We start from the raw sequence: 12,759 nt of genomic DNA on the forward strand, positions 1-12,759 counted from the left end.
TGTATGTGTTTTAGATTTCTAGGTAGTTATTTTGCCTTGTAAGTTCTTAAATAATTTTAGTTTAGGTAAAATAAAAATAGTTTTTTGTTAAAATAGAATAATTTAGGTAAAATAAAATAATTTTTGGTGTAATAAAATAATTTTTGGTAAAATAAAATAATTTTTGGCTATTTTAAAGGAAGTTGTAATACAGAAATCTAAAAGGAAATTTGAATCTATTTCCTGCCTAGATAAATTAAAAAAAATTGTGTTTTAAATTTATTGAGTGTCTATGTTGTTATGTTAAAAATCCACAGGAGGTCAGTAGACTTAATTGATCAGCTGATTAATGTTTTTAAGTTATATAATAAGATAATTTATCAAGTCGTCCGTAATTTAACAAAACAGCTTCGTCTGTAGATTGATACCAGTACCTAAGAAAACGTCATGTTGTATAAATTATTTTCGGTCTTGTTTATATTATGTTTTTGTTATCAAGTAAAGTCTTACCCGTACCACGCTTCTTGCAAATTACAATGGAATTTTCCAACGACTTCGTGTGAAGAAATACACACCGCCATTATCGATCAAATACAAAAATGGAACGGGGCTGAGAACTGTAAGAATGGCGGTGAGAAGTGTCTTTATCAGCTGACAAGCACTACTCCCTCAGAAATTAAGGCAAACCACATTACGCCTAAGAAGCATTACATTGATACTTTGGTTATGGATTTTAAAACATTGCAAGTATCAAACACTATAGATCTTGAACCGCATGGACAAGGCAACAAAAAGGCTATTAGGTTTGAAAAGCAAACCAGCAGTGGTGTTGGTTGTACAGTAAATGGATTTTCCAAGTCTTCTCTATGGTATGCAATTTTGGATTTTGGCACAAATTATTGCAATCTACATAATTTACTTACAGGTGCAAATTTAGACAAAATAAGGGGGTTTACAGAAGTAACAAATAACTCCATTTGTACTGAGTACACCAGTAGTGATTGTGAAAAGTATTAGTGTGTTTTACATTGAATTAAACTGTCAGAAAATGCAATATTGCTACAAAAACTGTAATCAATTTTTTATACTTAACTAAATTAGACAAGAGATAATTATGCTTGCATTAAAAATTAACCATATGCACATCTGTTGCATGTGTTTACTGTCAACTCATTTTCTTATATAACTTTATTTTTCATTTATTTCTGCATACTTTATTAATTAATAATTAGTGATAAAAATTAAAATTTTAATTCGTTTTTGAGTTACTAATATTATAATATACAATTGACCAAGATTTAAATAGTTAATAACAACCTTTAAATTTTAATAAACAAACACCTAATAATTAGTAATTAGTGATAAAAATTAAAATTTTAATTCGTTTTTGAGTTACTAATATCACGATATACAATTGACCAAGATTTAAAAAGTTAATAACAACCGTTAAATTTTAATAAACAAACACCTATTAATTAGTAATTTATGATAATTAAATGTTGTAAATAGGAGAATAAAAACATCATCTGATAATAAACAACAAAATGTTATTAATATTAACTGTTTACAAAAGTATTTCTTCGTGCCAAAGTGTCTTGTTATATCTCTAATATTGTTATATCTCTACTGACGATCACAAAATTTCATTTTTGCGTTTATCAAGTTTAAATAAATTTAATTTGTTGATTACTTTTAGGTTTTAGGTTTGTTTGCTTTAACTTTTAAAATGTGTTTGGCTTAAACAATCATAGTAAAATTTTATTTTTAAAGTACTTCAAAATAGTTGGATGTCGTTACTTTAACTTAAGATTATATTTATGTTAAAACACTCAAAAGAACACCTAAGATAAAAAACAATTCAAAAAATATTGAACAGAACAAAAATTACATCATTTTTATATTACGTATACAGTTTATATTCATATATCGCGTGTAATTTAAGTTTTTAAATTACGTTATGTAATATATTATTAAATATATTTTTGTTTTACAGGCAGTATTGATCATTACAACACATAACAACATCGGTTGTTCAACTTTCTAAAATCATTTTTGTTTAATAAAATTGATCATAATATTTTTTTTATTATCGAAAGTCTCTTGCAAACATATGTATATAAATAAGTAACGCTTATATATCGAGTCCGGTAGCTCAACGCGTAATGACATACGTTGTAAGTAGCAAATTCTTAGGTTCGAAACCCAGCTTCCCCATTGGAAAAAAATTTTTTTTTTCACGCATAGCTATAGTCACAACCTGTAATATAAAAAAAATTTATGTTATGAATATGCAAAGAAAAAAGTGCTCAAATTTTTGTTCTTTTGACTTTTTGAAAAACTTTCTTTATCTTGAATCTTAGTAACGTCATTACAATTCTAATTAACTATAAAATTTTAAGTTTTGCGACAAAAAATTTTTTTTGGTCGAGCCAATGATCATACAACCCTTGTATGATCATTGGTCGAGCTAAGTATACAGTTTTGATAGGTCAAAAGGTCACGCGAACGATTCTATGTACGTGAAATAACTAACATTCAAGATAAAACATTTCGCGAATATTTTCAGTAAAACAAAAGTTTGAGGTAATTTTTATTTTGGGTTTAATTAGATCACGTGATATTTTTGGCCAATGATAATGCATACAAATTTTTTGAAAAAAATAAAAAATTTTAAATCGAAAAATAATTGTTGTGTTAGAACCGCACAGGTCCGATTACCGTGTTTACATAATATTTTTGAAAATATTAATATTCATAAAGGTTATGATACTTTTATTAAAAATTTATGAAATTTCAAAACCTAAAATTTTGTATTTTATTAGACGCGCATTGGCCTAACTAACATTCAAGATCAAGTATTTTGCGAAAATTTTGAGTAAAACAAAAGTTTGAGGTAATTTTTATTTTGGGTTTAATTAGGTCACGTGATATTTTTGGCCAATGATATTGCATACGAATTTTAAAAAAAAATAAAAAATTTTAAATCGAAAAATAATTGTTGTGTTAGAACCGCACAGGTCCAATTACCGGGTTTACAAAATATTTTTCGAAAATATTAATATTCATAAAAATTATGAAACTTTTATTAAAAATTTATGAAATCTCAAAATCTGAAATTTTATATTTAATTAGGCGTGCATTGGCCTAACTAACATTCAAGATAAAACATTTTGCGAAAATTTTGAGTAGAACAAAAGTTTGAGATAATTTTTATTTGGAGTTTAATTAGGTCACGTGATATTTTTGGCCAATGATATTGCATACAAATTTTTTGAAAAAAATAAAAAATTTTAAATCGAAAAATAATTGTTGTGTTAGAACCGCACAGGTCCAATTACCGTGTTTACAAAATATTTTTCGAAAATATTAATATTCATAAAAATTATGAAACTTTTATTAAAAATTTATGAAATCTCAAAACCTTAATTTTTGTATTTTATTAGACGCGCATTGGCCTAACTAACATTCAAGATAAAATATTTCGCGAAAATTTTCTGTAAAACAAAAGTTTGAGGTAATTTTTATTTTGGTTTTTATTAGGTCACGTGATATTTTTGGCTAATGATATTGCATACAAATTTTTTGAAAAAAAATTAAAAATTTTAAATCGAAAAATAATTGTTGTGTTAGATCCGCACAGGTCCGATTACCGTGTTTACATAATATTTTCGAAAATATTAATATTCATAAAGGTTATGATACTTTTATTAAAAATTTATGAAATTTCAAAACCTAAAATTTTGTATTTTATTAGACGCGCATTGGCCTAACTAACATTCAAGATCAAGTATTTTGCGAAAATTTTGAGTAAAACAAAAATTTGAGGTAATTTTTATTTTGGGTTTAATTAGGTCACGTGATATTTTTGGCCAATGATATTGCATACAAATTTAAAAAAAAAATAAAAAAATTTAAATCGAAAATAATTGTTGTGTTAGAACCGCACAGGTCCAATTACCGTGTTTACAAAATATTTTTTGAAAATATTAATTTTCATAAAAGTTATGAAACTTTTATTAAAAATTTATGAAATCTAAAAACCTAAAATTTTGTATTTTATTAGACGCGCATTGGCCTAACTAACATTCAAGATCAAGTATTTTGCGAAAATTTTGAGTAAAACAAAAGTTTGAGGTCACGTGATATTTTTGGCCAATGATATTGCATACAAATTTAAAAAAAAAAAAAAATTTTAATCGAAAAATAATTGTTGTGTTAGAACCGCACAGGTCCAATTACCGTGTTTACAAAATATTTTTCGAAAATATTAATATTCATAAAAGTTATGAAACTTTTATTAAAAATTTATGAAATCTCAAAATCTGAAATTTTGTATTTTATTAGACGCGCATTGGCCTAACTAACATTCAAGATCAAGTATTTTGCGAAAATTTTCAGTAAAACAAAAATTTGAGGTAATTTTTATTTTGGGTTTAATTAGGTCACGTGATATTTTTGGCCAATGATATTGCATACAAATTTAAAAAAAAATAAAAAAATTTAAATCGAAAATAATTGTTGTGTTAGAACCGCACAGTTTCAATTACCGTGTTTACAAAATATTTTTTGAAAATATTAATTTTCATAAAAGTTATGAAACTTTTATTAAAAATTTATGAAATCTCAAAACCTTAATTTTTGTATTTTATTAGACGCGCATTGGCCTAACTAACATTCAAGATAAAATATTTCGCGAAAATTTTCTGTAAAACAAAAGTTTGAGGTAATTTTTATTTTGGTTTTTATTAGGTCACGTGATATTTTTGGCTAATGATATTGCATACAAATTTTTTGAAAAAAAATTAAAAATTTTAAATCGAAAAATAATTGTTGTGTTAGATCCGCACAGGTCCGATTACCGTGTTTACATAATATTTTCGAAAATATTAATATTCATAAAGGTTATGATACTTTTATTAAAAATTTATGAAATTTCAAAACCTAAAATTTTGTATTTTATTAGACGCGCATTGGCCTAACTAACATTCAAGATCAAGTATTTTGCGAAAATTTTGAGTAAAACAAAAATTTGAGGTAATTTTTATTTTGGGTTTAATTAGGTCACGTGATATTTTTGGCCAATGATATTGCATACAAATTTAAAAAAAAAATAAAAAAATTTAAATCGAAAATAATTGTTGTGTTAGAACCGCACAGGTCCAATTACCGTGTTTACAAAATATTTTTTGAAAATATTAATTTTCATAAAAGTTATGAAACTTTTATTAAAAATTTATGAAATCTAAAAACCTAAAATTTTGTATTTTATTAGACGCGCATTGGCCTAACTAACATTCAAGATCAAGTATTTTGCGAAAATTTTGAGTAAAACAAAAGTTTGAGGTCACGTGATATTTTTGGCCAATGATATTGCATACAAATTTAAAAAAAAAAAAAAATTTTAATCGAAAAATAATTGTTGTGTTAGAACCGCACAGGTCCAATTACCGTGTTTACAAAATATTTTTCGAAAATATTAATATTCATAAAAGTTATGAAACTTTTATTAAAAATTTATGAAATCTCAAAATCTGAAATTTTGTATTTTATTAGACGCGCATTGGCCTAACTAACATTCAAGATCAAGTATTTTGCGAAAATTTTCAGTAAAACAAAAATTTGAGGTAATTTTTATTTTGGGTTTAATTAGGTCACGTGATATTTTTGGCCAATGATATTGCATACAAATTTAAAAAAAAATAAAAAAATTTAAATCGAAAATAATTGTTGTGTTAGAACCGCACAGTTTCAATTACCGTGTTTACAAAATATTTTTTGAAAATATTAATTTTCATAAAAGTTATGAAACTTTTATTAAAAATTTATGAAATCTAAAAACCTAAAATTTTGTATTTTATTAGACGCGCATTGGCCTAACTAACATTCAAGATCAAGTATTTTGCGAAAATTTTGAGTAAAACAGAAGTTTGAGGTCACGTGATATTTTTGGCCAATGATATTGCATACAAATTTTAAAAAAATAAAAAATTTTAAATCGAAAAATAATTGTTGTGTTAGAACCGCACAGGTCCAATTACCGTGTTTACAAAATATTTTTCGAAAATATTAATATTCATAAAAATTATGAAACTTTTATTAAAAATTTATGAAATCTTAAAACCTTAATTTTTGTATTTTATTAGACGCGCATTGGCCTAACTAACATTCAAGATAAAATATTTCGCGAAAATTTTCAGTAAAACAAAAGTTTGAGGTAATTTTTATTTTGGTTTTTATTAGGTCACGTGATATTTTTGGCTAATGATATTGCATACAAATTTTTTGAAAAAAAATTAAAAATTTTAAATCGAAAAATAATTGTTGTGTTAGATCCGCACAGGTCCGATTACCGTGTTTACATAATATTTTCGAAAATATTAATATTCATAAAGGTTATGATACTTTTATTAAAAATTTATGAAATTTCAAAACCTAAAATTTTGTATTTTATTAGACGCGCATTGGCCTAACTAACATTCAAGATCAAGTATTTTGCGAAAATTTTGAGTAAAACAAAAATTTGAGGTAATTTTTATTTTGGGTTTAATTAGGTCACGTGATATCTTTGGCCAATGATATTGCATACAAATTTAAAAAAAAAATAAAAAAATTTAAATCGAAAATAATTGTTGTGTTAGAACCGCACAGGTCCAATTACCGTGTTTACAAAATATTTTTTGAAAATATTAATTTTCATAAAAGTTATGAAACTTTTATTAAAAATTTATGAAATCTAAAAACCTAAAATTTTGTATTTTATTAGACGCGCATTGGCCTAACTAACATTCAAGATCAAGTATTTTGCGAAAATTTTGAGTAAAACATAAGTTTGAGGTCACGTGATATTTTTGGCCAATGATATTGCATACAAATTTAAAAAAAAAAAAAAATTTTAATCGAAAAATAATTGTTGTGTTAGAACCGCACAGGTCCAATTACCGTGTTTACAAAATATTTTTCGAAAATATTAATATTCATAAAAGTTATGAAACTTTTATTAAAAATTTATGAAATCTCAAAATCTGAAATTTTTGTATTTTATTAGACGCGCATTGGCCTAACTAACATTCAAGATCAAGTATTTTGCGAAAATTTTCAGTAAAACAAAAATTTGAGGTAATTTTTATTTTGGGTTTAATTAGGTCACGTGATATTTTTGGCCAATGATATTGCATACAAATTTAAAAAAAAAATAAAAAAATTTAAATCGAAAATAATTGTTGTGTTAGAACCGCACAGGTTCAATTACCGTGTTTACAAAATATTTTTTGAAAATATTAATTTTCGTAAAAGTTATGAAACTTTTATTAAAAATTTATGAAATCTAAAAACCTAAAATTTTGTATTTTATTAGACGCGCATTGGCCTAACTAACATTCAAGATCAAGTATTTTGCGAAAATTTTGAGTAAAACAAAAGTTTGAGGTCACGTGATATTTTTGGCCAATGATATTGCATACAAATTTAAAAAAAAAAAAAATTTTAATCGAAAAATAATTGTTGTGTTAGAACCGCACAGGTCCAATTACCGTGTTTACAAAATATTTTTCGAAAATATTAATATTCATAAAAGTTATGAAACTTTTATTAAAAATTTATGAAATCTCAAAATCTGAAATTTTATATTTAATTAGGCGTGCATTGGCCTAACTAACATTCAAGATAAAACATTTTGCAAAAATTTTGAGTAGAATAAAAGTTTGAGATAATTTTTATTTTGGGTTTAATTAGGTCACGTGATATTTTTGGCCAATGATATTGCATACAAATTTAAAAAAAAAATAAAAAAATTTAAATCGAAAATAATTGTTGTGTTAGAACCGCACAGGTCCAATTACCGTGTTTACAAAATATTTTTTGAAAATATTAATTTTCATAAAAGTTATGAAACTTTTATTAAAAATTTATGAAATATAAAAACCTAAAATTTTGTATTTTATTAGACGCGCATTGGCCTAACTAACATTCAAGATCAAGTATTTTGCGAAAATTTTGAGTAAAACAGAAGTTTGAGGTCACGTGATATTTTTGGCCAATGATATTGCATACAAATTTAAAAAAAAAAAAAATTTTAATCGAAAAATAATTGTTGTGTTAGAACCGCACAGGTCCAATTACCGTGTTTACAAAATATTTTTCGAAAATATTAATATTCATAAAAGTTATGAAACTTTTATTAAAAATTTATGAAATCTCAAAATCTGAAATTTTATATTTAATTAGGCGTGCATTGGCCTAACTAACATTCAAGATAAAACATTTTGCAAAAATTTTGAGTAGAACAAAAGTTTGAGATAATTTTTATTTTGGGTTTAATTAGGTCACGTGATATTTTTGGCCAATGATATTGCATACAAATTTAAAAAAAAAATAAAAAAATTTAAATCGAAAATAATTGTTGTGTTAGAACCGCACAGGTCCAATTACCGTGTTTACAAAATATTTTTTGAAAATATTAATTTTCATAAAAGTTATGAAACTTTTATTAAAAATTTATGAAATCTAAAAACCTAAATTTTTGTATTTTATTAGACGCGCATTGGCCTAACTAACATTCAAGATAAAATATTTCGCAAAAATTTTCAGTAAAACAAAAGTTTGAGGTAATTTTTATTTTGGTTTTTATTAGGTCACGTGATATTTTTGGCTAATGATATTGCATACAAATTTTTTGAAAAAAAATTAAAAATTTTAAATCGAAAAATAATTGTTGTGTTAGATCCGCACAGGTCCGATTACCGTGTTTACATAATATTTTCGAAAATATTAATATTCATAAAAGTTATGATACTTTTATTAAAAATTTATGAAATTTCAAAACCTAAAATTTTGTATTTTATTAGACGCGCCTTGGCCTAAATAACATTCAAGATCAAGTATTTTGCGAAAATTTTGAGTAAAACAAAAATTTGAGGTAATTTTTATTTTGGGTTTAATTAGGTCACGTGATATTTTTGGCCAATGATATTGCATACAAATTTAAAAAAAAAAAAAATTTAAATCGAAAAATAATTGTTGTGTTAGAACCGCACAGGTCCAATTACCGTGTTTACAAAATATTTTTTGAAAATATTAATTTTCATAAAAGTTATGAAACTTTTATTAAAAATTTATGAAATCTAAAAACCTAAAATTTTGTATTTTATTAGACGCGCATTGGCCTAACTAACATTCAAGATCAAGTATTTTGCGAAAATTTTGAGTAAAACAAAAGTTTGAGGTCACGTGATATTTTTGGCCAATGATATTGCATACAAATTTAAAAAAAAAAAAAAATTTTAATCGAAAAATAATTGTTGTGTTAGAACCGCACAGGTCCAATTACCGTGTTTACAAAATATTTTTCGAAAATATTAATATTCATAAAAGTTATGAAACTTTTATTAAAAATTTATGAAATCTCAAAATCTGAAATTTTGTATTTTATTAGACGCGCATTGGCCTAACTAACATTCAAGATCAAGTATTTTGCGAAAGTTTTCAGTAAAACAAAAATTTGAGGTAATTTTTATTTTGGGTTTAATTAGGTCACGTGATATTTTTGGCCAATGATATTGCATACAAATTTAAAAAAAAAATAAAAAAATTTAAATCGAAAATAATTGTTGTGTTAGAACCGCACAGGTCCAATTACCGTGTTTACAAAATATTTTTTGAAAATATTAATTTTCATAAAAGTTATGAAACTTTTATTAAAAATTTATGAAATCTAAAAACCTAAAATTTTGTATTTTATTAGACGCGCATTGGCCTAACTAACATTCAAAATCAAGTATTTTGCGAAAATTTTCAGTAAAACAAAAGTTTGACGTCACGTGATATTTTTGGCCAATGATATTGCATACAAATTTAAAAAAAAAAAAAATTTAAATTGAAAAATAATTGTTGTGTTAGAACCGCACAGGTCCAATTACCGTGTTTACAAAATATTTTTCGAAAATATTAATATTCATAAAAGTTATAAAACTTTTATTAAAAATTTATGAAATCTCAAAATCTGAAATTTTATATTTAATTAGGCGTGCATTGGCCTAACTAACATTCAAGATAAAACATTTTGCAAAAATTTTGAGTAGAACAAAAGTTTGAGATAATTTTTATTTTGGGTTTAATTAGGTCACGTGATATTTTTGGCCAATGATATTGCATACAAATTTAAAAAAAAAAAAAAAATTTAAATCGAAAAATAATTGTTGTGTTAGAACTGCACAGGTCCAATTACCGTGTTTACAAAATAATTTTCGAAAATATTAATATTCATAAAAGTTATGAAACTTTTATTAAAAATTTATGAAATCTCAAAATCTGAAATTTTATATTTAATTAGGCGTGCATTGGCCTAACTAACATTCAAGATAAAACATTTTGCAAAAATTTTTAGTAAAACAAAAGTTTGAGGTAATTTTTATTTTGGGTTTAATTAGGTCACGTGATATTTTGGCCAATGATATTGCATACAAATTTTAAAAAAAAATAAAAAATTTTAAATCGAAAAATAATTGTTGTGTTAGAACCGCACAGGTCCAATTACCGTGTTTACAAAATATTTTTCGAAAATATTAATATTCATAAAAATTATGAAACTTTTATTAAAAATTTATGAAATCTCAAAATCTGAAATTTTATATTTAATTAGGCGTGCATTGGCTTAACTAACATTCAAGATAAAACATTTTGCGAAAATTTTGAGTAGAACAAAAGTTTGAGATAATTTTTATTTTGAGTTTAATTAGGTCACGTGATATTTTTGGCCAATGATATTGCATACAAATTTTTTGAAAAAAATAAAAAATTTTAAATCAAAAAATAATTGTTGTGTTAGAACCGCACAGGTCCAATTACCGTGTTTACAAAATATTTTTCGAAAATATTAATATTCATAAAAATTATAAAACTTTTATTAAAAATTTATGAAATCTCAAAACCTTAATTTTTGTATTTTATTAGACGCGCATTGGCCTAACTAACATTCAAGATAAAATATTTCGCGAAAATTTTCTGTAAAACAAAAGTTTGAGGTAATTTTTATTTTGGTTTTTATTAGGTCACGTGATATTTTTGGCTAATGATATTGCATACAAATTTTTTGAAAAAAAATTAAAAATTTTAAATCGAAAAATAATTGTTGTGTTAGATCCGCACAGGTCCGATTACCGTGTTTACATAATATTTTCGAAAATATTAATATTCATAAAGGTTATGATACTTTTATTAAAAATTTATAAAATTTCAAAACCTAAAATTTTGTATTTTATTAGACGCGCATTGGCCTAACTAACATTCAAGATCAAGTATTTTGCGAAAATTTTGAGTAAAACAAAAATTTGAGGTAATTTTTATTTTGGGTTTAATTAGGTCACGTGATATTTTTGGCCAATGATATTGCATACAAATTTAAAAAAAAAATAAAAAAATTTAAATCGAAAATAATTGTTGTGTTAGAACCGCACAGGTCCAATTACCGTGTTTACAAAATATTTTTTGAAAATATTAATTTTCATAAAAGTTATGAAACTTTTATTAAAAATTTATGAAATCTAAAAACCTAAAATTTTGTATTTTATTAGACGCGCATTGGCCTAACTAACATTCAAGATCAAGTATTTTGCGAAAATTTTGAGTAAAACAAAAGTTTGAGGTCACGTGATATTTTTGGCCAATGATATTGCATACAAATTTAAAAAAAAAAAAAAATTTTAATCGAAAAATAATTGTTGTGTTAGAACCGCACAGGTCCAATTACCGTGTTTACAAAATATTTTTCGAAAATATTAATATTCATAAAAGTTATGAAACTTTTATTAAAAATTTATGAAATCTCAAAATCTGAAATTTTGTATTTTATTAGACGCGCATTGGCCTAACTAACATTCAAGATCAAGTATTTTGCGAAAATTTTCAGTAAAACAAAAATTTGAGGTAATTTTTATTTTGGGTTTAATTAGGTCACGTGATATTTTTGGCCAATGATATTGCATACAAATTTAAAAAAAAATAAAAAAATTAAATCGAAAATAATTGTTGTGTTAGAACCGCACAGTTTCAATTACCGTGTTTACAAAATATTTTTTGAAAATATTAATTTTCATAAAAGTTATGAAACTTTTATTAAAAATTTATGAAATCTAAAAACCTAAAATTTTGTATTTTATTAGACGCGCATTGGCCTAACTAACATTCAAGATCAAGTATTTTGCGAAAATTTTGAGTAAAACAGAAGTTTGAGGTCACGTGATATTTTTGGCCAATGATATTGCATACAAATTTTAAAAAAATAAAAAATTTTAAATCGAAAAATAATTGTTGTGTTAGAACCGCACAGGTCCAATTACCGTGTTTACAAAATATTTTTCGAAAATATTAATATTCATAAAAATTATGAAACTTTTATTAAAAATTTATGAAATCTCAAAACCTTAATTTTTGTATTTTATTAGACGCGCATTGGCCTAACTAACATTCAAGATAAAATATTTTGCGAAAATTTTCAGTAAAACAAAAGTTTGAGGTAATTTTTATTTTGGTTTTTATTAGGTCACGTGATATTTTTGGCTAATGATATTGCATACAAATTTTTTGAAAAAAAATTAAAAATTTTAAATCGAAAAATAATTGTTGTGTTAGATCCGCACAGGTCCGATTACCGTGTTTACATAATATTTTCGAAAATATTAATATTCATAAAAGTTATGATACTTTTATTAAAAATTTATGAAATTTCAAAACCTAAAATTTTGTATTTTATTAGACGCGCATTGGCCTAACTAACATTCAAGATCA

The 12,759-nt window shown here is 24.3% G+C and overlaps 1 protein-coding gene across 1 annotated transcript; it reads left to right on the forward strand.

The window, feature by feature from the left end:
• The first annotated feature begins 348 nt into the window (after positions 1 to 348).
• Positions 349 to 1,605, forward strand: LOC145755272 (uncharacterized). Its single transcript, XM_082571496.1, has one exon. It carries the CDS (start codon positions 427 to 429, stop codon positions 994 to 996), a length of 570 nt encoding a protein of 189 aa, XP_082427622.1. The 5' UTR covers positions 349 to 426; the 3' UTR covers positions 997 to 1,605.
• The last annotated feature ends 11,154 nt before the right edge of the window (positions 1,606 to 12,759 follow it).

The sequence above is a fragment of the Corella eumyota genome, chromosome 6 (assembly GCF_963082875.1).
Source record: "Corella eumyota chromosome 6, kaCorEumy4.1, whole genome shotgun sequence".
In the NCBI taxonomy this organism is placed as follows: domain Eukaryota; kingdom Metazoa; phylum Chordata; class Ascidiacea; order Phlebobranchia; family Corellidae; genus Corella; species Corella eumyota.